This window comes from Podarcis raffonei, chromosome Z, assembly GCF_027172205.1.
Source record: "Podarcis raffonei isolate rPodRaf1 chromosome Z, rPodRaf1.pri, whole genome shotgun sequence".
In the NCBI taxonomy this organism is placed as follows: domain Eukaryota; kingdom Metazoa; phylum Chordata; class Lepidosauria; order Squamata; family Lacertidae; genus Podarcis; species Podarcis raffonei.
In genome coordinates, this window is record NC_070621.1 from 8,886,571 (window position 1) to 8,913,435 (window position 26,865).

The 26,865-nt window shown below is 43.3% G+C and overlaps 1 protein-coding gene across 4 annotated transcripts in view; it reads left to right on the top strand.

Annotated features, from left to right (window-relative positions):
* Positions 1 to 26,865, top strand: part of WHRN (whirlin) — a 116,809-nt gene that overhangs the window by 26,854 nt on the left and 63,090 nt on the right. For all 4 annotated transcript variants that reach the window (XM_053373823.1, XM_053373825.1, XM_053373826.1 and 1 more), the window contains exon 2: positions 11,862 to 12,077. In XM_053373823.1, coding sequence (XP_053229798.1) covers positions 11,862 to 12,077 — 216 coding nt within the window. The remainder of the gene's footprint in view (positions 1 to 11,861; positions 12,078 to 26,865) is intronic.

A 26,865-nucleotide genomic window follows, 5' to 3' on the forward strand; every position in this document is an offset into this window, starting at 1 on the left:
CACCTAGGACCTTCTGCATGCAGAATGAATGCTGTACCACTAACTACAGTCTTTCCTGTCTGGCATTACACAGATCTGTCAGCAAGGAAAAGTTGTCCCTGGATGGGGAAGTGGTTCTGGAGCAACCCTACTCTTCACGCCCCTCCCCCCTTCACTGCAGTGCTTCCCCTTCTTGAAACATTTCAACCATTCAATCCATGGTTACTTCTGTTTGCTTCCTTCAGCCAAGTCAGGCTACAGACTGGCTCTGTTGCTGCTGCTGCCACCACTGCTACGAGAAACTTTTTTCTTAACTGTCTTTCTTTAATTGGGCCCAGAGGGCACAGCGCCATGGTTGTTCAACCCATTACAGTTCACCTGTCTCCTCTAACAGAACAAAAAACACCCGTAGGCAATGCAGAAGCAATCAGATGCAAAAAGAAGAAGAAAGCTTTGAAGGCTGGGCAAAGCATTCCATGGGACAACACAGATGGAAAGGACCTCCGAGATTGTTCAAGGGCTCTTCCAGATCAACGCGTTGAGCATTTGCCTTGATCTGCTTGCACAAAGCTTATATGGAGGTTAGAATAATACATTGTAGGGCCGTGCATGGATACCCCCACTTAATCAGTTTTTGGGTCTGATCTGCTGTTTTAGAGTGACCCCAATTCAACCTGGGACAATCCATGATTGACCCAGCCCAGACCTGGGACCCAAACAGACTCGTAGACCTTGCACAGTGTTTAGTTTAGGTGTTTGAGAAGAGGGGAGAATGGAGACTCAGTTATGTCTCCTTCTCCTTCCCTCCCAGTTACATAATTAAACATGCAGTTGGAAGGGGGGGCTTGGGTCCCAGAGCACAACCCCCTTGACAGCACCAAATTGCTCTGGATCAGCAATGGCTATGTTTTACTTCCACTGTCAGAGGCATTATGCCCTACATTCCTATACTGCGCTCTCTATGGAGCAGAGCATTCAACTCACTTTCTAGACTATTTTGATGTCTTTCTAGATTTCTCCCAGAATGGAATTTTGCTGAAAATTAATATGCAGAAGTGCTATTGGGGGGGGGGCAGGAAATGAAAGTGCTTGGAGGGAGTAGGGATGCCACAATATCTTCACCCGACTCCCTGCAACTTGAAAGTGGACTGGGACAGGGGAAAGGTTCCTTGCTGCACAGAGAAAGGGTTCCATCTAGGGATCAGTCTGTGAAAGTGCTTTTCAAGTTGGGGGTCTTGGGCCTGGACAAGTCAAAGATCACTGGTGCAGACAGTTATAACAGAACACTAAGTAGCCTGTTACATTTGGCTATGTGATGACATTACAAAGCCAAGTCAAAGAGAGGATAGTGTTCATACCTTCAGTCTGAGAGAAAAGAATCACCCTGTCTTGTAGCACAACTCCCCCCCCCCCATTATCTGCTAAACAGGTAGATATATTTTGCAGAGAACTTTTTATTCTTCTCTCCATGAAATACACCCTAGGGCAGAGCTTTCCAAACTGTGTGTCAGCTGCAGTATGTAGGTGTGTTGTGTGAATGCTCCCTGCGCTCCTCCAGGAGCTGGAAAGTGGGTAATTTAACCTCTGGTTTGCTAGTACAGTGAAATTAAAGGACCTCTGACCATTAAGTCCAGTTGCAGGTGACTCTGGGGTTGCAGCGCTCATCTTGCTTTACTGGCTGACGGAGCCAGCGTTTGCCCACAGACAGTTTCTGGGTCATGTGCCCAGCATGACTAAGCTGCTTCTGGTGAACCAGAGCAGCACATGGAAATGCCGTTTATCTTCCTGCTGGAGCAGTACCTATTTATCTACTTGCACTGGCATACTTTCGAACTGCTAGGTTGGCAGGAGCAGGGACCGAGCAACGGGAGCTCATCCCGTTGTGGGGATTCGAACTGCTGACCTTCTGATCGGCAAGCCCAAGAGGCTCTGTTGCAAAATGAACCATGTCTAAAAAGTGTGTCACCAACACAAAAAGTTTAGAAAGCTCTGCCCTAGGGTTTTATCTCAGAGAAAGGCCACCCAGGCCACGTGCAAGTAAATGAACAAGCACACTGTACTCTCACTGCATGAAAATTTCATTCTGAAAAAGGCTAGCACCATGATGCCTCCTGTGTATTCATTGTGCTTGCCCCATCACTCAGTCAGTGATTTAGTTTGAATGGCGTTGCTGGCAGAACAAAGTGGAAAGCTTTTCCTCATTCCCACAAGCCTTTTATTGCTTGTAATGTGGGAATGAAATCGTTATGCACAATGTAAGTGGATGCTTACCTCCCTTTTTGTTGTGAGTCCCGTTCTTCAAATAGATAGTGTGCTCCAGAGTCCATTGTGATTAGATCAAAGAGGTTTTTAAGGGGAAACAAAAGTGCTGAGCTGTAGTTAAAGCTCCTTGTATCCCACTGTGAATAGCTGTAGCATTACCACAACCAAGTGAATTGGGCTAGCCGCTAGATTACTCATTTCATTATGAAGAAGAGTTTGGATTTGATATCCCACTTTATTGCTACCCAGAGGAGTCTCAAAGCGGCTAACATTCTCCTTTCCCTTCCTCCCCCACAACAAACTCTGTGAGGTGAGTGGGGCTGAGAGACTTCAAAGAAGTGTGACTAGCCCAAGGTCACCCAGCAGCTGCATGTGGAGGAGCGGGGAAGCGAACCCGATTCACCAGATTATGAGTCTACTGCTCTTAACCGCTACACCATCCTGGCTGAGTGTGAACAGGCAACTTCAATGACTTTACTCTGAGCAAAACCAAGCCTTATGAGGTATGTGGGCATGTTTGTCCTGGAGAAGAGATGAGAAGACTGCAAGATGATATAACAGCCATTTTCAAATATCTAAAGGGCCATCAAATGGATCTTGGCACAAACTTGCTTTATGCTGGTCTTGGGGGTAGGATTGAATTTCAGATTACAAGAAATGAGATTCTGACTGAACATTAGGAAGAATTCTCTGACAGTGAGAATTGTTTGGCAGTGGACTCCCTGAGAAGATGGTGAACTCTCCTTCCTTTTATGTTTAAAAATAGGTTGGATGGCCATGTGTCAGGAAATCTTTAGTTATGATTCCTGCATTGGAGGGGGTTGGACTACTAGATGATCCTTAGGATCCCTTCCAACTCTACAATTCTGTGTAAACTTACTTGTATGCAATCCAATAGGTCTAGGTAAAAGGTAAAGGGGCCCCTGACCATTAGGTCCATTCGCGGACAACTCTGGGGTTGCGGCGCTCATCTCGCTTTATTGGCCGAGGGAGCTGGTGTACAACTTCCGGGTCATGTGGCCAGCATGACTAAGCCGCTTCTGGCGAACCAGAGCAGCGCACAGAAACACCCCATTTACCTTTCTGCTGGAGCGGTACCTATTTATCTACTTGCACTTTGATGTGCTTTCAAACTGCTAGGTTGGCAGGAGCTGGGACCGAGAAACAGGAGTTCACCCCATTGCGGGGATTCGAACCACCAACCTTCTGATCGGCAAGCCCTAGGCTCTGTGGTTTAACCCACAGCGCCACTCTACAATTCTGTGTAAACCTACTTGTATGCAACCCAATAGGTCTACCTGTGAGTAAATTTTAGTTGGCTAGAACCCTACCGACACACAGTCATCCTTCACTTCACTGAATTTTGCAATGCCAAGTAATTTGTACAAAAATACATATACTGTGGTAAAGTGGAAAAAATGGGAAACCAAAATGGAGAGATTTCCCTGTCCCTCAGCGGTACTGAAACCAGGGTGTGGAGAAAAGGGTGGGCAGAGAAAGCAACATGAGCAGCAAAAGGCAAGTAACATACTGACATGTTGACAAATGCTGAGCCAAAACTGTTCTAAAACAACAACAACTTTTGGATCAAAAATCAGGAGGCTGTGACAAGCACCAGCTTAAAAGAGGATTGCACAAATTCATGGAGCTAAAGACTATCAATGGTTATTAGCCATGATGGTTATGTTCTGCTTCCATGGAGCTACTCATTGAGGCTTCGGGTTGACCTCTGTGAGAACAGGATGCTGGACAAGATCCATCAGGCTCTTATTACGCTCTTATGACTTCAGCTCTCATAGAATCATAGAATCATAGAATCATAGAGTTGGAAGAGACCACAAGGGCCATCGAGTCCAACCCCCTGCCAAGCAGGAAACACCATCAGAGCACTCCTGACATATGGTTGTCAAGCCTCTGCTTAAAGACCTCCAAAGAAGGAGACTCCACCACACTCCTTGGCAGCAAATTCCACTGTCGAACAGCTCTTACTGTCAGGAAGTTCTTCCTAATGTTTAGGTGGAAACTTCTTTCTTGTAGTTTGGATCCATTGCTCCGTGTCCGCTTCTCTGGAGCAGCAGAAAACAACCTTTCTCCCTCCTCTATGTGACATCCTTTTATATATTTGAACATGGCTATCATATCACCCCTTAACCTCCTCTTCTCCAGGCTAAACATGCCCAGCTCCCTTAGCCGTTCCTCATAAGTCATCGTTTCCAGGCCTTTGACCATTTTGGTTGCCCTCCTCTGGACACGTTCCAGTTTGTCAGTGTCCTTCTTGAACTGTGGTGCCCAGAACTCTCATCATGGTCAGTGATGTATCAGTGATTGGAATTGCAGTCCAAACTAATTGCAAAGCAATTAGGTTGGGACAAGATGACCCACATGGCACACACACCCTGAAGCTCCTCCTGCTCTAGGGTTCTATGATAGCTCATATCCACATCGTGCATCAAAAAGCACTATGACATCACCTCAGCAGTCATGGGAAATCCTGGCCGGTTTAATTTGTTAAGGTTCCTCAGAGGGGTAGGTTTGTGAGGTCAGCACCCTCAGCAAACTGCAGTTCCCAGGATTCCCTGGCAGGAGATATAAGAAACCTTTAAATATACAGTGTGGATGTGGCCATACTGTCGCCACACACCCTCTTATCCCCCAATTTTACTTGTTACAAGGGAAAACTCATATGTTGCCAGCTCCTTTCCCAAAGTTGTCTATAACTTCACAATGATGATTTAAAACAAGTGTTGTGTGTCCCATTGAGGGGGTGGAGAGCATACAATTAGGAACCTGCTCTGGAAAAAGGACTGGCCAGTTCTGTTATGCCCCTGGGTTGCATTCCATTGCCGTGGCTTGACACCGACCAGTGGGAGCAGTTATTGACATAAATGGATCTATGTGAAGGATGGTGTATGTCACAGTCATTGATTGCAGCTAATAAAATGCTGTATTGCAAATCAATTTAATAGAGCCCCAAGCTGTTCTCTGTCAGTCTATTTCTATTTATGACTCAGCAAAGTTAAAGCGAGGAAAGAATGCTATTCTCAAAGTGTACTTTCCTTCTCTTCCTCTCCCATTCCCAGCTTCCAACTCTTCTTTCTTTCAGAAAAATGAGGCAATTTACTTAAATCATACTAGACTTGAAGATAATTAAATGATTGCATTAGGAAAGGATTGATCGCCCTTATGAAATCTCACTGGCTCCTGCTTTTGCGGCTCTCATTACTCCTAACTGTACATCCTGGTGATTATAATCTATTAGCAGACAACTTGCTATTTATGAAGGGGAGGCTGCATATAGAAGGAGGGTTTGCAAACTGGATAGATGCTCCTGGGTGGAGGAGTGCAATGCTTTGTTATGCACACAGGCACACTTGCACCCCTGGGTGGTGCTGGGAGGCAGCAAGTCTCATTACTGAGGTGACATACCTTCATGCCAGGAGTCCCAACTTGGCCCCACAACCGTGGGTGCCTGGGGCCATGGGTGCCATTTAGCATGCTCAACAACTTTGGGTCTTCCTTTCCAAAATAAGCTCAACAACTTTGCTGAAGCCTCCCCCCAAAAAAGTTCAACAACTCTGGTCAATTCAATGGGGGGTAGATCACTGCCAGTTTATTTATAGTGGGAGATCGCAGTCTCTTGGAAGTTGGACGTCCCTGCACTAGTCTATCGGTTAGAAAGAAATTGCATTAAGGTTGCACTTTTCATACAAAAATGTTTTCCAGAGAGCACTAAGGGGTTTCTTTATTGGAATCAGCAATATGTAACTTGACATCTCATATGTGTCCCTCATTGTCTTGGTGCTTTCCAGTCTGCACTACAGGGGATCTGAACCGCCAGCAATACAAATCTGCTTTGAGTTAGGCAAACAAAGTGATAATCACTTCAGCAGCATCTGAAGGCAGGGAAGCTTTTAAAGGTTTAATGTTTTATTATGTTTTTATATATGTTGGAAGCTTCCCTGAGTGGCTGGAGCAACCCAGTCTTTCTTTGATTACAGAAGGAGGGGGATCAGACTGCCAAAGGCCTGATGGAACAGCTCTGTCTTGCAGGCCCTGCAGAAAGATATCAAGTCCCGCAGGGCCCTAGTCTCTTATGACAGAGCATTCCGCCAGATTGGGGCCACTGCCGAAAAAGCCCTGGCTCTGGTTGAGGCCAGCCTAATCTCCCTGTGGCCCGGGATCTTCAAGATGTTTTTATTTGAAGACCATAAGGTCCTCCATGGGACATACCAGAGAGGCGGTCCCGTAGGTATGAGGGTCCTAGGCCATATAGGACTTTAAAGGTTAAAACCAGAACCTTAAACCTGATCCTGTACTCTACCAGGAGCCAGTGCAGCTGTAGGAAAGTAGGGAGCTGCCTTGTATCAGGCCAGACTATTTCACCCCTCTTGCTCAGTCGAAGTGTAGCCAGCGTGTTGTCCTTCAGATGTTCTTGGACTCAATTTCTGAACATCCGGGACTACTGTCCATATTGGCTGGATTTTGGTGGAAGTTAGAGTGCAACAACATCTGGAGGGCTACTCCAATCTACCCTACAGTGGTTCTTCATGATCTCAGCTGAAGAATCTTTGCCATCACTTGCTAGTCCATTCTCTTGGCTTGAGATGCTATTTACTGGACTGCAACCTTCTGCACACATAGCAGATGCTCCACCATTGAGCTGTGGTATCTCCCAAAGCATTGTAGGGGTTGGGACTAGATTACCCTTGGGGTTCTTACACCTCTGCAGTTCTGTGATTCTACGAAAGCAGATACTGTACCAGTAAGCTATGGGCTTAATGTAGTTACACTGGCTTTCCTTCCTGCGTATTTTCTGTTGCTAGACTTCCCTCCTCAATGTGTCAGACCCACGGTTATAAAGCTTAACTTTCTTACTCCTGTACTCAGCATTTCACACACACCCCTCTTGGCATCAAAAAGAGAGGCTCCCACAGGGGATTTGGGGTTATGAGAGAGAGGTTGATGGCCAGCATATTTGCTCAGGGTGATGTGTACCACACAGCCACAGGAATATTTGTGGCTAAGCATAAATTGGAGCCATTCCTTTTGACCTTTTCCTCCTGCAGCTATTTTTCACTAAGAATGTGGAGCACACTGTTCAATGGCTAAGAAAATGACCTGCAGATATGTCCCCCCCTTCCTTCCCTTTCTTACCCTTTTCCATCTGATAAGTAAAGTGGGTTTCATACTTTACTGTCACTCTAAGCTGTTTTCCAGGTGCTGGAACTAAAACGGGTCCTGTATGCCATCACCCTCCACCCCCAAGTGGAACTACACATGGTCAGAAATAAGAACATAAGATGAGCGCTGCTTGATCAGGGGTAATGGTTATCTAATTCAGAATCTTGTTCTCGAGGTGACCAACTATTTTGCACCAAAATGTTGTTTGCTTATTTGTTACATTTATATCCCACTTCTTTCGCCAAGGAGATCAAAGTGGTGGACATAGTTCTCCTCCTCCCCATTTAATCCTCACCATAACCCTGAGAAATAGGCTAGAATCTGAACCGAATGATACAAAATTGATAAGGATTGGTTAGGGAAGCAGTTTAAAATTTGTAAAGGCGGATGCAATTATCTCAAATATTATCTCAAATTACGTTTTTCTAAAAAAGTAAAAAATATATAAATTTCCCAGCTGTTTAACTTGCTACCTTACAAAAACCCTAAGTAAAAGCATTCTGAAAAACAGGCCTCGTTTTTTTCTAATTGCCATTCTACTCTATACAGTATAGGGAGTGGGTTGGGCTGGTTTAGCATGAGAAATTAAAGGGCTATTTAGTAGAGGTAAGCAAATAAAAATAATGAGCTCAGCTTGGAGGCAGTGGTGAAGTGAATAAGAAGAAGTGGCTCAGGCATGGGCAAACTCGGCCCTCCAGATGTTTTGGGACTACAATTCCCATCACCCCTGACCACTAGTCCTGTTAGCTAGGGATGATGGGAGTTGTAGGCCAAAAACAGCTGGAGGGCCAAATTTGCCCATGCCTGGAGTAGCTTGTTTGACTGGTTTGCTTTCCTTCCTTCTCTCTGACTCTCTGACTCTACAGCCCATGGAATCATAGAATTGTACAGCTGGAAGGGACTCTGGGGATCATCTAGTCCAGCCCCCTGCAGTGCAGGAATAGGCAGCTGTCCCATACATGAATTGAACCTGCAGCCTTGAGAAACATCAATATATGCATGCATGCATGCCTCTCTCCCATTAATAGCAAACTCAGCCACTGAGTGTTGACAGGAATGTAGCCATAACAGGGTCACTTAGTAAAAACAAGAGGAAGGTGTCAGCACACTTGGGGAAACCCTAACAATTTCAGAAGTACTAAAAAATATTTAGGAGTGGGAAAAGAAACCTCAAAACAGCTGCCCACTATCACCTTTATTGTTTATTCTGGTATGGGAAACTTTGTGCAGAAGTATAAGAGAAAATGAAGAAATTGGTAGGGTTTGAGTTGGACATCAGATATATAGATTTAGGGCTTTTGCAGTTATTATGTAGTACTATTTGCTGATAATCCTTTGGATAATATGAAGATAGTATTAAGGGAGATAAAACAATTTGGAGACCTAGCAGATCTTTACATGAATTCTGGCAAAAAAAATCTGATGCATGAAGAGAAAGAGGGTCTACAAAAGCAAAATGGGTATTAGTGTGGAGAAAAAGGTGAAATATTTGGTTAACAAATAAAAATGCATTGCTTTTTCAAATAACTATGTTAAAGTATGGAACGAGGTGAAGCAAGACTTATCAAGATGGGGAAGGATGAAAATCCCATTACAGTGGTACCTCGAGTTACAAACACCTCAGGTTACAAATGCTTCAGGTTACAAACTCTGCTAACCTGAAAGAGTTACCTCGAGTTGAGAACTTTGCCCCAGGATGAGAACGGAAATCATGTGCCGGCAGTGCAGCAGCAGCAAGAGGCCCCATTAGCGAAAGCATGCCTCTAGTTAAGCACAGTTTCAGGTTAAGAACAGACCTCCGGAACGAATTAAGTTCATAACTAGAGGTACCACTGTACTAGGAATGATATTAGCTGTTAAGATAAATGTAATACCGAATATGCTATTTTTATTTCAAATTATACTGATTATTGGTAATATGAGCTGCTTCAAACAATGGCAAAAAGAGATATCGGCTTTTATCTGGCAAGGAGATAACCGAGGATTAAATTTATAATATTAACTGTCCTTAAAGAAAAAGGGAAGTTCTCCCTGCCAGATTTAAAACTGTAATATGAAGCAGCCTGTTTTATATGGCTAAAAGAGTGGATATCTTTAAAAAATGCAAGACTGTTCGATTTGGAAGGGTATGTAAGGGATTTGGAAGAAGATACAGATGGCATACGTATCTTTGGTATGAAAAAGTTAAGGGTAAATAAGGAATTTGTGGACCATTGTATTCAGATAAGTATTTCAGGAGTTTGATCCAAGTACAAAAAAATTATTAGAAAGGAAAACTCTATTATGGCTTTCTCCTATAGAGGCAAGTGCTCAAACAACAACAAAACCACCAATATAGGTTGAGGTACCTATAAAGATATACTTATCTCTGTGGGAGGTAGATGGAAACTAAAAAATAGGACGAAATACAGAATTACATGACAAGCTGGTTGCAATACCATCATATTGTTTAAAATTGTTAAAAAAGATGTGTTCACCAGTTTTAATGACAAAGGTCTGACTTTGAAATGAGGTTGTTGGAAAATAATGATAAACTAATATCAAAATTGTAGAAACTGCTGTTAGAATGGGAAACAAAAGATTAGATGGTGAAGTCAGCAGTGATACATTGGGCCAAAGATCTAGGGCACAACAAAGAAATGACTGCATGGGAGAGACTTTGGAAAGTAGATTTGAAATTTACTGCATGTTATGCCTTGATAGAAAATTATATGAAAATGATGTATAGGTGGCAACCCTATCCCAGTGTTAAATCTGAACCCAGGTTTGTGGTTTCTCTCACTTCAGACAAACCACAAGCTGTAACCAAGGTCTGTTCTTGGCTTACTGCTTATGTTTTATCTAAGGGAGACAAACAGTGAATTGTGGTTCAGATGTCACGTTAGCTCCCAGTAATGCAGCAGAAGCAGGAGAGGAATGAGCAGCCACAATTTCTTCCCTCTAAAGCAGCACACTTCCTCACTCACGTCATTAGCGCTATGTGCAAAGGAGGCCTCTGTGCATTTGCAGGTGCAGTCTGAAGATGGTTATGATGCCCTTGTGTAGGACAGCATTTTTGAAGAAGAAGTATATTTGCAAAAGAACGCCATTAAAAAAAAAATCTTTCTACCAAGGAGGGCAGTCTTGCCAATACCCAGCCATCTTGAGTCCCTTTCATTAGAATTCCTAATTATGTCCTTATATGCATCCTTTGCTGACTGATAAGTCTCATTGATTCAGAAATGATTGCAGTGCATTTAGAATCCTGGTTAAGTGTTCTGTTGAGAATGGAACAATGAAAGTAGTCAGGCAGCAGTCCCAGGAAGCAGGCATCAAAGAAAAGAGTACTTCCTGTAACTAGATAGAAATTTGCATCTCCCCCAACCCAGCCCCCACCTACTGTACATCATTGTGTGCTTCCCCAAGCAGCGAAAAGTTCTAGGGCAGTGCGACCTGGCTTTAGTTTAGGTTTAGAGACAGCACTGGAACCTCAAACATATGAGCATAGCATAAATAGAGGCTAGCAGCATTCACATTTTAAAAGTTAGGACTGTATATCTAATTTGTCTAAACCACCAAACTGAAATGGGCTGATTTGGGTAGAAACAGGCTTGGTGAGTTGGGTGGAGGTAGCCATGGGTCATCCCAAGTGAGTCTGGACCTCCCAGAAAAATTGGGGGCTGTCAAGGAATGGGGCACTGGATGGGAAGAAGGAGCTATGCTGCATATACCTGTTCCCTCAGTTAATTCAGTCCCAGACCTGTGTTGGAAGTTCCCTGGGATAGCCCTGCCTAGGCTGAGGGGGCCTCATATCAGTTCAGGTGCACAACCCTAATGGAAGGGTCTTGGGGAAATGGTTGTGTGAATAGAAGAATCTCTGTGGAAGCAGGGTCATTTTCCTTGCCCAGTTCTGATAGTCCTGTTGATTTGAATTTACTTACTCGAATATAATGTGTAAATACCATAAGAGGGTAAAATTAAGTCTTTGCCCTCACTTTCTGAGATTCTTTCAATTGGAAATGCTGGGAACTGACCCCGAGGCTTTCTGAACTCAAAGCAAGGATTCTGTTTCAGATCTATGATTCCTCCTAAAGCTATATGAATGTCTGAAGCTTCTGCAAGCCACTCCTTGATTCATCTACCCCAGTAGGATATACATGAGGGCTTGAGAACCTATGGCCCTCCAGATGTTGTGGGACTACAACTCCTATCATCCCTGACACTGACTGTGCTTGCTGATGATCATTGGAGTTAGAGTCTAACCTAGTCTGGAGGGGTGCAGGCTCCTCACCCATACTGTAGGTTTTTCTGTCAATGGAGATTCCTGGGGTTGAACTGCAGACTTTTAGCATTCCTAGAATTGGGCTTGACCCCTGATTGGTATTGGAGTTCTGCTTTCCTTAAATTGCCTCCTATCTCATTGAGGACCTTGGTGTCCATTTCTTCCTCAATGTTTCCAGGCACTCAAGGGCTCAAAGAAGCTGAACCTCTCTGTCCACTCGGTGGGGCGGATCCCTGGCGGCTATGTTACTAACCACATCTATACCTGGGTGGACCCCCAGGGGAGGAGCGTCTCTCCACCAACTGGCCTGCCCCAACACCAGAGCAGTTCTCTACACAAGGACAGTGAGAAAAGGAGCCACCTCCAACTTCTGCAAGAAGGGGACGAGAAAAAGGTGGGTGATGCAAAGACCAGGGAAGGTGGGCAGTGAGCACTGGAGCCCTTCTGTTTAGTATGCTATATGCCGGGGGTTGCCAACATGGTGCCTGAAGGCACTGGTGGGCCCACTAGTGTCTCCTATGGGACCTGTGAATGATCTCAGTAATTCAAAAATACACAGTGCATAAGAGATGCTGCCCCTGCTCAGCTGATTTTTTGCACTTGCTCAGCCTCTCCTATGTTGAACACACCAATATTTCCCTGGGTGCCAGGACTAGACACCCTTCCTTCCTCCCTTTCATTCTGAACAGAGGAGAGGTGCAAAGAGCTTCTCCCTGGAAGCAAGTGTGGAGGTGGTTGGTGGAGGTCCCTTTCCCCCAATGATGGGGGCGGTGACAAGGGGGCATGCTCACACTATTTTGTGAGTCTCTCTTAGAAACAGAAGCTATTTTATGACTAGCATCCACATTTTAATTTAATTTAGCATTTGGAGTGGCCTTAACGTTGCCTTCCTATATTCTGCAGCTAGCTTTAGGACACATCAAGGCAGTACCCCTAGTAGGAAAGTAACGAACTGACATCTTCCCTAACCTGGAGCCCTTGACATTTTGGATTACAGATCCTGTCAGTCTTGTCAGTTGGGGCTGATGGGAGTTGTAGTCCAAAACATCAAGAAAGGTGCCAAGTTGGGTACAACTGAGCTGACCCTTAAGAAAAATGTACTGCTTGTGGTTCTGAGGTGTCCATATGTACTTAAATACAAGCATGAATTTCCTCTTTTCCTAGCCTTTGCAAACTTTGCCGTTCCCCTTATCTACCCAGGACCTCTCTCTTGAGCATGGATGTTACAGTTGCCTTGGCTGCATAAGGAAAAAGAGTTCACCATTAATACATTGGACTGTTCCATGGTCAGGCATAGATTTTTCCTGTTTCAATCTGTGGAGAATGACCTCCCTTAAAGCAACAGTATCTACCCCATCTTTCCAACCTCAGCAGCAGTTGTGTCTTTGTACTTTTAGGGCCAAAGTTGTTGCCACCTACCCTATAAAAAGTGGTTTGCACAACCCAGTACAGAAGATAACAACACAATAACATTCAATACAGTAACAATTAACTGCACACTATTAAAAATCCAGTTAATACTTAGTTTAATTAACTAGTTCGACAAAACTGGTGAACGTGATCTAGTGATATCAGCTTTTCTAAACCTGACAGCCATTTACACCTCCAGCCCTCTACTGCCACCCCCTTGCCTCTTAACACTCCCTTAGGTACTCCCACTGCATTCCCACCCCCCAGGTATGCAAGTGCCCACTATGGGAACCTTTGATCTAAATGCCAAATCACATCTGCAACTCAGCAGGTAAAATATGTTCAAGAATGTTTCCATGGCATATATTATTGCAGTGTATGGAGCAACAAATTAAAAAAATTACCTTTCCACAACAGGCTAGTTCTAGTGCTATCCTTCTATAGGGTTGCCATATTTCAAAAAGTGAATTGGGGGGGGGGCAAGTTTTTGAGCGTTTTTTTAAAACTTTTGCCCAAAGTTGTTTAGTTGTGTGTGTGTTTGTTTGTTGTTTGCAATATCTCAAAAAATAATAATACATTCTTTGAGCTATTTTTAAGGAAATTTGCCAAAATCTAGACTTCCAACATGGGTTGTCATACATCCAGCTTTTCCTGGATATTTAAGAGATTTCTGCCCTGACACTGTTTTCAAATGCCGTGTTGCGGGTACGTCCGGGAAATTCCAGACGTATGGCAACCCTATACTCAAGCAATAAAAGAGAAGGGACCACACCAACAGAACAGGTCGATGGGAAAGCTTTGCCAGAAGCAAATCCATTTAGGTGCAATTCATAAATTATTCCTCACATGTTGTAGGTATATTTCTTAGTGGAAATTATTCAGTAGTGAAATAGATGCAAAATTTGTGCCTTCTTTCATAACAATCAGTCACAGGAACATAGGAAGCTGTCTTATACCAAATCAGACCAATGATCCCTCTAGCTCCATATTGTCTACACTGACTGGCAGTGCTCTCAAGTTTTCAGACCTAGGACCATCTGCATGCAAAGCAGGCACTCTCCCACTGAGCTATGGTTCTTCCCCATTGAGGTAGGAACATATGAACTACCCTATATGGAGTCAGACCATTTGGTCCACCCAGCTCAGTATGGTCTACACTGACTGTCAGTGGCTCTCCAGGGTTTCAGGCAGGTGCTCTTTCCCAGTCCTACCTGAAGATGCCAGGGATTGAACCTGGGATCTTCTGCATGCAAGGAAAGTGCTCTAACACTGAGATGCACCACTTCCCCAACTGGAAACTTAGGAAAGTGCCAAGTCGAACCACTGATGCATCTAGATCAGTACTGTTTACACCAGGGATGGAGAAACTCTTTCTCCGCATGGATCAGTTCTGTATGTACCTTCTGGGCCAGTTTTGACACTTAAATGTTTCTTTGAAGCCACATTGATACCTGCCCCACTCCTGACATCTGGTATGTGTGGCTTTTCAAAAATGGCCTTTTGAGCCAAATTGTGTATCCTACTGGTCTAAATTTGGCCCACAGGCCAGAGGTTCCCCACTCCTGCTCTACACTGATTGGCAGTGGCTGGTTATGGTTTCAGACTGGGGTCTCTCCCAGCCCTATCTGGAGATGGCACCTGGCACCTTCTGCATGCAAGGCAGGTGCTCTAGCCCTGAGCTATGGCGCTTCCCCATACATTAAAGCATGCAAAAATAATTTCACTTCTATATATCTTTTAAGATCAATATTCCAAGAAAGATTAATAGAATTCTGCCATCACCCACACATTTATCTCTGAGTATTTCCAAGTTTGGATAGGAAGGCTCTTGTTATTTGGCACCTGATGTACGAATCCTGTTGCAAAGATGGATTGAATTTCAATGGGACTCTGATGAACATTTAATCATCCCCTTTCACATTTGAGACAATCCAAGATTATTTCTCACACATCACGTTAGAGTCATGAGTGAGTTCTTTTCGATTCATTTGCTTTAGATGGCTTCGTAAATACTAAGTAAAGGTTTTACAAATGCCAGTAATATTTCCTTTCGCTGTATTCTTGTTTTATGCCCCTGCAGAAGCCATCAAGCTTTCTGATTCCTGCCTGGAGAATAGAATTCTTTGACTGAATCACAGACTTAAAAGCAGAGTCTTAGAGTTGAATGACATATTCAGGAAGGTTATGTTTCTGTGGTATAGCCCTCAGAGGACAGGACTGAATATAGAAAGCCATCAGCTCAGCAGAAAGCATAGGATGGAAATATTCATATGCCATCTTTTCACAGCAAGGATCTGAGTCAACTTGAAATGCCACACCACCCTCATCTGCTTGCTAAAGTGGTATAGTCCAAGGAAGACTGTACTATGTGGTACATCTGTTGGATGTTAGAATGTTGCAGGGATGCTGCCTGCTCCCTTAGCAGTTCAGCTATCCACCATCTATTATCTGGGGGAAATGGTTTTTAACAGCACTCAGGACCTGCTTGTTCATCTCATTGACCACTGTGAGAACAGGATGGTGCACTAGATGTGCCTTTCTCCTGACTCTTATGTTCTTAAGCTTTGGAAGAGACTGGTTTCACTCCACTTTTCTTGGAGAAGGGGCAGCTGTAAAACAGGACTGGCCTGTGTTCGTGCTGAGGCCACCAACTTGGGTGGCTTAAAAGAGGATTGGATAAATTCATGGAGGATAAAGCTAACATCAGTTACTAGCCATGACTAGCTATGCTCTGCCTCCATAGTCAGAGGCAGTAATGTTTCTGAATGAAACCATAGGGTCCAGCTGCAAAGCAGACTGACTTCAGTGTCTCATTTTACCCCACTTAGCAAAGGAAGCAAACAACAGACTGGAAAGTAAGCTTAAAATATAGTTTACTTACTCAGTTGTCTTGTATTGGTTCTTAGCTATAGCAGCAGTAAAAGCTATGCAGGTAAAATACTTATATTTACAATTTTTTAAAAAACCAGTCTCAGGCTTGGGACTGGGACTGGAGCAACACAGGACATGCCTGCCCCTATGGCTAGTCAGTCAGTCAGTCAGTCAGACAGACAGACAGACAGACAGAGAGAGAGAGAAGCAGGAAATTACATATGTGCTTTGCCCAGGAAACAAGGGGAAATGATATCACACAGAACCCTCTCTACCAATTAGATTTTCTATGTCTATGTCTATGTAAACTTACTAACCAGCAAGAATATGCATTGTTGGATTCAGTCCCCCACAAAATTTGCATTTGTTGCTCCATCTACTCTTGCCCACTACTTGCAAGTACTGCCCTCCAGGAAGGTTGCCCAGATTTGAAGCATGGAACCTAGCAAAGTATGCAGAACACAAATTAGGTTGGCAAGTTTTTAAAGGATCAATATTTTATTTCCTTCTTCTTTTAAATCAAGCATTTCATCAGCATTCAGTGCAAGGGAAAGCTACTGCAGAGATGGCAAGAAGTTCTTAGTGAAGGCTGCTCGGCAAGATGTTAATACAGAGGTGGTTTGCTTCTGTCAAGTGACAAGCAAAAGATTTTTATTTTGTGTGTGTGGCTGTGATCAAAAGGTGGGAGTGTGACTCAGCAAGAGAATTAGGATATGTTTGTAGCAAAACAAAAAATGCGGAAGATTTTTGCCAGCTTCCCCCCATTGCCCTTCAGGGGACAAGCACAACACCCCAGCTGTCATGTTCGTCAGAATGATCCCAAGGAGTTCTAAGAAAATCTTGTTTCTTCTTTGCATGTAGTGTCCTGTTCCCTCTCCTCGGGAGGTGGGATAAACATTCAATTCAGCCCACATTTAAAGGCACCTCTACCTTAATGCACACTTCTGAAGCAATACTGAGAACCAAAATGCAGCCATCCTTTGAAATTCATGCTACTCTGAATTATGCCATGCACTTCTCCAGTGGAATAATGTGTACTGTGGTAAAGTGTGCATTAAAATTCATAAGTACAGTGGTACCTTGGTTTATGAACTTAATTCATTCCGGAAGTCCGTTCTTAAACCAAAGCATTCTTAAACCAAGGCGTGTTTTCCCATAGCAGCTTTCAAGGCAAAGTTCACAAACCAAAACACCTACTTCCAGGTTTGCAATGTTCTTAATCCAAGTTGTTCAAAAACTAGGCTGTTCTTAAACCAAGATACCACTGTACATGAAAATATCACACCAAAATAAATGCATTATATAAAAGGAAATGTCTGTGTCTGAAGCAAAAGCTGTGCACAAATGTGTATATTAGGAGAAACCCACTCTAAAATACTGATGAATGTTCATGAGCTTAAAATCATCATCATCGTCACCACAAACAATGTTTCATTATTTTTAATGATTTTTAGTACATTTTTGATAATGTCTTCTTATTATCTTGTAACAGTTCCTTCTCTAGCACTGAAATTTTGTTTTCAAATCCATTCTTTTTTTATCTTTTTCAAAAATTGCATTTATTTGATGGTATTGTAGCCAGGTAATTCCTAGCCTTTTAAGTTCTTCATATTTTTTTTCCATTTTAATTGGTCATTTTGTTCTTCTAATAAATCTTTATACACTGGCCAATTATTATCCATATTTTTCTTGTGGATGCAAATTACCTCCACTGGTGAAAGCCACCATGGAGTTTGGGGCTCTAAAAGTGTTTTGTATTTTCCCAAACCTTTTATAGGGCCTTCCTTACTATATGATTAAGGAACCCTCTGTGGTTTTTCACTTTATTATGTTCCAAATAGCTGTGCCATCCAAAGATGTTATCCTACTCCTCTATGTCTATTTTTTTTAGTGTTTTTTAATGTTTTCCATTCTTTGAGCCAAATGAAGCTTGTTGCTTCATAATATAGTTTAAGATCTGGGACCGCAAAACCACCTCTATCTCTAATTTCTGTTAATAATTTAAATTTTATTCTTGGTTTTTTACCTCTCCAGATGAATTTAGCCAGGTCTTTGTGCCTCAGTTTTCCTTAAATTATCTCTTACTTGCCTCTGACTTTCATTAATCACAGCTATTCTGCCCCATTCCTTTCTTCTCTCTATCCTCTTCCTTCCTTTCCTCCTCTTCCCTTCCTCATGTGTTGGAGGTTACAGGAGTCCAGAATGCAAGTTAAGAGGTGGGAGGAGACCAACAAAATGCAAAACATCCCAGCAGGGTTGAAGGCAGAGATGTAGATTGATTTAAATAGGTTGATGTACCACCCTGGACCGGGGCCTCAGGAAAGATTGCACAAATCATATAAGCAATTGTCTATTTAAAAATGTTTCTAACCGGCTGGCCTTAATATGAGGCAGAGTGAGGCAGTCACCTCCGGCAAGTCATTTGGGGCATCATGAAAGGGCAGCCAACTGTTTAATTTATTATAATTGTATTTCTTTACAGCCAAGGGAGAGGTGCCTGTGGGATATTCTGCCGCTCATACCAAAATATGTGCCTGGACAAAACACTGCAGTGTGCAGTGCTCCTGTTCAGCATTCAAACCAGGCAGCACATGCCCTTTCCCAGAATGCTCCATTGATTTTGCCCTCTCCAGTTTTCTGCCCTTGTGCCCCACTCAACCAGTCAGCAGTCTGTAACTACTAAACATTCTACATGGTCTGTTTTTTTTGGGGGGGGGGAGTTTCCCCCTACAGAGTCTTTGTATTTCTGCAGATCTTGGGATTTCCCCACATCAGCTAATAATGCTCATTCTCTTGGCAAGGATGGAGCTGAATTTGGATTCCTAACGATCCCCGCTTGGAGAATGAGTTTGCTATCATTAGTATTAGTATTATTAGTATTAGCATTAATAGTTTTACTTCTATACTGCTTTATATCTTTAAGAAAAAAACTCAAAGCAATTTACAACCTACATTAAAGCATCAAATAAAACTTCCAGAATAAAGCATTACGGAAGAAAGTAAAATATAAAGTATGCATTCAAAGCAACAGAACAAAAAACTAGAATATTAACTTGAAGATTTCAAAATGGAACCTTACAAAGAACTACAATTTGCACATTAAATGCAGAAAAGTTAACATATATATATATATATATATATTTCAAAAGAAAGCAATACTAAAGGAAGTCAAATATAAAATGCACATTTAAAACAGCACAATTAAGAAGAGACTAAAATATTATCATGAGTACAGAACATAGCTGCTGCTTCTGTTGCCAGTCCTGCTGGTGATGGTTCAAGGTGGGCAGTACCTGTGGAAGCTCAGATTGGATGGCCTGGGTCTGCAGTAAGAGACAGACAATATGGTACATACAGGATAGGATGGTTTGGGATTCTGAGTGACCACCTTCTCCCATATGAACAAGTCCATGAATTAGAATCATCAGATGACGTCTTGTTGTGGGTGCCCTCACCTGTCACAGCTTAGGTAGCTGGCTGCCATGGACAGCTCCTTCTCTGTTGTGGTCCCTCAGTTATGGAACATCTTCCCTACACATGTCCAACTGATTCCTTCTTTGACCTTTTAATACATCCATTGAAAACAGAATCTGCCCTCCCCCACCTGAAGCATTTGGTTGATCTTAATAATTATTGGAAGGTCAGTGGTTCGAATCCACTCGATGGTGGTGAACTCCCATTGCTCTGTCCCAGCTTCTGCCAACCTAGCAGTTTGGAAGCATACCAGTGCAAGTAGATAAATAGGTACCGCTCCGGCGGGAAGGTAAACAGCATTTCCATGTGCGCTGTGGTTTCCGTCATGGTGTTCCATTGCACCAGAAGTAGTTTAGTCATGCTGGCCACATGATCTGGAAAGTTGCTGTGGACAAAGACCAGCTCCCTTGGTCTGAAAACAAGATGAGCACCACACCCCATAGTCACCTTTAACTGGATTTAACCATCCAGGGGTCCTTCACCTTTACCATATATATGTATACATATAAAATGAAATCTAAGATAAAAGAAATTCCTCAATGTAACTATGTTCTGAGCTACATGATGGTTGTGTGGCCAGTTTTCAGCCTTGCTCTGGCCTGAGACTTGCTGAGTGTTTTTTGTGGGCAATCAGTGAGAAAACTGCAGACTTACCCTTGAAATGTAGCCCTGGATAAGAAACAAATAGACCAATAGGTCCATGGGCTTTTGTGCTAGGCACTTACATACTTGACTTGAATGTCACAATCCACTGATCTCTCTTCTCCCCTCCTTAAGCATGGAAGAGACAAGCGTTCATTTGCTCTTGCAGACTTGCTCTTTTCCCCAAGCCACTTGGATTGGGGAGAGCTGGCAATTTCCTCCATTTGCAGCCTAGACCTGTCAGTCAAAAAGAAGGTCTCTCTCCTTGCTCTTGATCCAAATGTGTAAGCTAAAGATGTAAGTTTTTGGCTTTGCAAGGTTGTTCCTTTTTCACCTCCCCCACAATAAAGCTCAGAGTCATTGTTTCACTTTTCACTCACACTTGTCTGCAGCTTCTTTTCAAATGTCTGGATTGCCAAATTTCACAAAGCTTTTAAACTGGTGCCTACCTTGTTACAGAGCCTGCGTTGCCTTGTAAAAGTCTAAAATCCCTCCAAGGCACCCTGCCTCAGTTTGTTATTCAGGATTCTTAGGAGTTCTTTTGCACACTTCTGGTGTATGCATGCTCAGAGCTGACTACATCAGTGGTACAATTCAAGGTCAGAGTGAGAGGAATGTTCCTAACAGTTTCCTCCATTCTTTCTCTCTGTGGCATCAGTTGCCTAGTTTCTCAGCATTGTTTAGGTGATCAGATCAGATCTTACTAATGTAGGAAGCTGTCATATACCAACTCAGACTATTCATCCACCTACTTCAGTATTGTCTACACTAACTGGCAGTGACTCTCCAGGGTTTCAGGCAGCGGGCATTCCCAGCCATACCTGGAGATGTTGGGGATTGAACCTGGGACCTGGCAACCACAGCCCTTCCCCAAAGCTGATGCTGCTTGGCAGCGTTGACATCAGGTGGATGAAGGTAGATCATCCAATGGTGAGCTGGAAGCACAAAGGAATCATGGGATGTATTCTTCTTTGGCGATCACTCATAGCTAAGTAAGACTGTCTTCCATGAACATGGTCTTAACAGTGAATCCGTAAGTGACTGTGGAGGCCAATTCTGGATCCACACGTTTTTCCACAGTGGGGTCTAGCCCATCCTCCTTTTGGTGATGAGCAGAGTGGATCCTAAGTAGGGCTGCTCAGTCATGGATACAGTTGCTGAGCTGCTCAACTGCCTCATTCCTTGAGTCAGAGCAACTGAATCTGTATCCACCACCCATGTGCTGGTTCATGACTAGGGGATTCTAGATTTTCATGGTCCTGCCCCTGTTACCATTTGCTGATCGCCATGGGATTTTTTTGGTTTTGGGATGGGTTTTTAGAAGATGCCTGTGTGTTAATTTTTTTTATGTGTGTAGATCAGTGCACACTGACCAATGCTCAGTCTTCGCAGTAAGGCTCTATTCTGATGGTGTGAGAACCACAACAACCTGTAGATTCATATCTTCTGCAGCCTTCATCCACCTTCACAGCCATTGTAACATACCGCTTGTTATCATCCGCCTGCTCTGCCATTGATCATTTTTTTGTCTAGCTCCTCCTCGTTGAACTTCTGTCTTGGGTGACCCTGCTGGGAATGTGAGACTCCCGATGGCTTCACTCACAAGGGTCATAGGAACATGCAAGCCTACTCACCATGACAAGGTGATGATCCAGTGAATGAGAGTGGATGTATTAACATCCACACCTGACCCCATCACCAATCACTATCTAGTTCTGCTAGGCACATACAATTCTTTACCTTCTATGCTACAGGGGCTTGAATCTGGAGTATGTGGTTCAGGTGCTAGCTACCTGCCCCACTACATCAACACAGCTGTTAATCAGGTAAAGAACTGCAGGAATATGAAGCTAGTGATAATATTGTATCTGTATAGTAATCTTCCTGACCTTGGGTTCCATGTGTTCTCAGAAGACAGCAATGCTCCTGAATACCATTTGCAGGAAAGTGCAGGAAAAGGGAGTGTATTTGTGCTTGGGTTCTGCTTGTGGGCTTCCCATGGGCATCTCGTTCAGAACAGGATGCTGATCCAGCAAGTCTCTTTTGTCCAGGGCCAGCCCACCCATGAGGCAAAGTGAGGTGACTTCCTCAGACACAGCAGATCTCAGTGTGGATCTTTATTCCCCACTTATTCCTGGTGCATAGCTTTACTCACCCCTTCCCTGGTGAGGAGGGAGGAACAATTTTGTGTTTTGCCTCAGGTGCCAAAATGTCTTGGGCTGACCCTGCTTCTGATGTTCTTAAATCCAATCCTTTGCCACTGCTGGCCATAAATTCCAGTCCTCTGAAATCAGCTGTACTCCCTGATTGTCAGCTGCTCATCACTGAAGGAGACAACTATCCCATGGGCTAGGGGTGCAGAATCATTCTCAGCCCAAGGCCTCCATGCCCTTCTTGACAAACTTCTGAGGGACACATAAGGATGGTGTGCAGGGCCAGAGCCAAAAGTGGGCAAAACAATGGATGTCCGTAAGCACATTGCAAGAACCCTGATGGATCAAGCTGATGGCTCATCTAGTTCAGCATCCTGTTTTCACAATGTACGAACAGATGTCTGTGGAAAGCACATAAGCAGAATACACATTTAACCTTTGTACAGTAGGCTAGTTTCTACACACACACACACACACACATTTCTGTAACCACCCGCCAGCCAAGCAAGAGGCACCAGGGAAGGCCCAAAGCAAAGCCAGTGGGGAATGTGGTCTGGGAAAGGACTTGTAGCCAGGAGAGAGTTGTGAGGGCCAGACAGAGAGATCTGTCAGGTCATCTCTGGGCCCCAGGCCTGAGGCTCTCCAGCCCTATCCTACACTTCTGCACTACCAGGCTAAATATGCATGCACTTTCCTGAATGCCACTGATGTGTACTCTGTTGTGCTATCAGGGCAGGACTTTGGTAGCAGAAGCCCAGGGCCCTATTCTGCAGAATGAGGAGAAGGGGAGGGCAAACACGCCACATTTTGAAGTAAGTGAAGGGACATACCCTGCCATCTAAATAAGAGAACCCCTCTTAAGTCCATAATCTAAAAGTGTCTAACTCAGTGCTGTACTTGCTGGCAGAGTAAGTGGGATGCATTGCTTAGAGCAAGAAGGTCCAGGTGTGAGTGTCAACTGCTAGATTCCCTGTATATTTGCCTTTTGTTTGCCTGCCCATTTGCTGTCAACCATAGGTACATAATTCTAGAGACAATGCTTGCACTACAAGGAGATTTGGGTTCAGATCTGCTCTTACCAGGCTTCCCATGGCCATGCCGGTTGTCATCTGCTACAGGTGCATACTAGTGGAGCCTCTGTCATGAAGTAGCTGGAGTGGTACTGGGCAAACCATGAAGTTCCTTGGGTTACCCTAGGCCACCCTCTCTCTCTCTCTCTCTCTCTCTCTCTCTCTCTCTCTCAGCCTAACATACCCAAATGCATTGATGTGAGGATGAAATACAGTGAAGAGAACCATGGTAGGGGGAATTAAGGATCAGGTCCACTGGTGTACACCAGCTTGAACTGTTTGGGAAAAGGGCAAGATTAAAATGCAATAATGCCTACCATGGTTCCAAGCTCCTGATAATTCGTTACATGTGATGACAGCTCCATGGAATCTGTATCCCTCCTGTCTATTCTTCTAAGCCACTATCACAACCAAATAAGCATTAAATCCTTTTCCTTGAATGTTATCGTTGCATACAGTTCCATGAATATCATAGGAGTAGCATTTTCAAAAACAAATGATTACCTCTTTTATCAAACATACCCATGTCTTTACTTCTGCTCTATTACATACTGGCTGCTAAACTCTCTAATTAATATGGGATTAATGCACTCCTGTCTCCAACTTTGCAATAAAGAGGTGTCTGCCTCTGCGATCACAAGCCTCCTGGAAACACTTCATAATTCTTCCATCTATTTTTACCAAGATAATTGCTCCCAAGTCTAAAGAGAAATAAATTCACTCCTTTAGTTATCTGATTCCTCAGAGAGCTCACAGCCTACAGCAGCGTTTTGTCAATAAGGCATATGCTGTACAGTATTATTTAAAGGGGGGGGGGAACGTTTCTGTATGCTGAAGCCGTACTTCACCTGAATTCTAATAGAAATCAGATCTGCTTGGGGTTTTCTCCTGAGAGCCTTAGCTATATTAGTTTGACTGAAAATGCAATTAAAAGCATTTTCCGTTCCAACCAGGACTTACAGTCCCTGCATGCTTGAGGTAGAGCATATTCATATTCATACTGTAAGTAGAGGACTTTGTTGCATTAATCACACTCTAGAGATAACTAAAGTTTAATTCCTTGCTCTCAGAGCTCTGATGCAACCAGGTAAATGTAGGGACGGGATAGGACAGATATAAGAAACAGAACTGATAGAAGAAAGAAAGAATTTCTTCATGCATCACTATTTAACACAGGAGCCCATGATGGCCACCAACTCTGAAAGCTTTATTGAGGATTGTACACATTTATGGAGGACAAGGCTACTAGCCATGATGACTATGCTCTGAATACTAGTTACTGGAAACCTCAGGAGGGGAGAGTGCTGTTGTGCTCAAGTCCTGCTTGCTGGTTTGCCACAGGCATCTGGGTGGCCAGTTTGAGAACAGGGTGCTGGACTAGATGGGCCATTGGCCTGATCCAGCAGGCTCCTCTTCTGTTTTTACGTTACAAAAAGGAGGTGCACACAACAGAAGTTTATGAACCATCTAGCCCAGAGATGGAAGGAAGGAGAACTACCAACAAAAGAAGAAGACTAAACTGATGGAGTATGCAGGGGTGGTGAAACTGACAGGGAAGATAAGAAACCAGGAAGAACAAGTATTCTTAAAAGACTAAATTTTTAATTTACTTAAAAGACCATTGTAAACAGTTAAAATCATAGGCAGGGATATAATGACACTTGTAATGTGGAATTAAGTATGGTAACTACAAATATTTAACATATGGATAAAGGGAAAAGATGCAGAAAATTTTATCTTGAATATGGAACCCATGGAGGGAGGGGTCAAAAGGTTCAGTAGAACCTTTTATTTTAATGTTTGAAATAGATAAAGTTAAAATGTATAAAATTTTGTAAAACCAATAAAAAAATGTTATATATATATATATAAAGTTTATGAACCATCTGAAGAGAGGGAAAGGAGCAATCATTAGTCTTCCTTCCAAAGCACAAGGATCCATATCACATATAACATAGCAATACACTCTAATTACATCAGAAAGGGCCCTGCTGGATCAGGCCAAAGGTCTATCTTGTCCTGCATCCTCTTTCCCACAGCGGCCAAACAGATGCCTTCAGCAAACCCAAAGGCAGGATGTGAAAGCAACCATCTTTCTTCATTGCTAAAGTCGTGAGAAGATCCTGGCTCCCAGATGAGGCCAAGGGCTCATGTAATCCAGCACCCTGTTCTCATAGTAGCCAACCAGATGCCTATGGAAAATCTGTAGGGAGGCTGGTCATTCATATAAGGAAGATGAGATACTTCCTGTATAATTAATCTCTTTCTCTGCTCAGCTGCCTTCCTCTTCGTGTTGGATCAGTTTTGCCCAGTGACAGCCAGTGACATTCAGACGTCCAGCACTTTGATCCCCATTGTCCCTTCTGCTTTGCCTTGCAGCTTCAGCATCCTTTAATGCTGCCAACCTTTGTTGCTTATTCCATCAGGGGCTGTTGAGGGTCACCTGTGTGGTTCTTTCCGCTGTCTCAATTTTCTACGTGCAAGGCAGTACGGGTCGGAGGGGAAGACTTGGTCAGTTTGTGGCCCACATCAAATTGCAGACCTTTATTAAGGGGCTGGAGGGAGAAGGTTTCAAGAGTTACAGAACAAGAAGGGCTAGAGAACCTAAAATGGAGTAAATCCAATAAGCAGTGATTTACCTGGTTCTCCTTTAGGGATGGGCAAATCTGTCAATTTTCATTTCTCTTTCTTTCAAACTTTAAGGCACCAAAAAGATTGCCGTAAAGATGCCTGCCTGATATCCATAGGCAGGGAGCACCAAAGCATGAGTGGTGCCGCACTAAAAGATTGATGTGGAATGAGTATCATGTGGCGCTTACAACAGTGCAAGTTCCAAAGCTCAAAGTGGCTGGGTGGCCATATATGAAACAAGGAATCATGGGACTGCAAAGCAGGGTATTAGGCTGGTATTCAACTAAGCTGCACTCGGAGTAGACTTATATAAATTAATGGACCTCACTTACTCATGTACATTAATATCAGCTGATAGGCTTTGAATAAAGTTTAGTAGAATCCACTCTTAAGTATTTAAATAACATTGGGTTGCATCCAGTGCTTTTTTTTCTTTTTTAAAAGTAAAAATGTTTAGGGGTACTCTCATTTTGACTCAAGAAAACCACCATTTTATAGTTCAAATCAGGAAAAATAAATACAGTAAATGAACAAAAGTACAAAGATTCACAAAATGTTTAGGGGTATGCTTATCCCTGCGTCCCCCCAGAAAAAAGCACTGGTTGCATCCAACTAAGTCCTATTCAAAGTTGAGCTACTGAAATTAATGAACCTAAGTTAGTCATGCCCATCAATTTCAATGGGTCTACTCTGAGTAGGACTAAAATTGGATAGAATCCTAACCCCATGTACTTAACAGTAAGCTCCATCAAATTCAGTTTGACTTCTGAATAGACATGGTGTTCTGTTAGTTCTGAGTCCCCACCTTCGCAACCCTGTAGTCACAGCCATCTCTTATTCTTGTTTGCCCAAACAAGATATTATACAAAATCCTGGGTACTGAATAAAATAGAGAGCTGGGTCCAGGTCACATGCATATCAACAACTATGG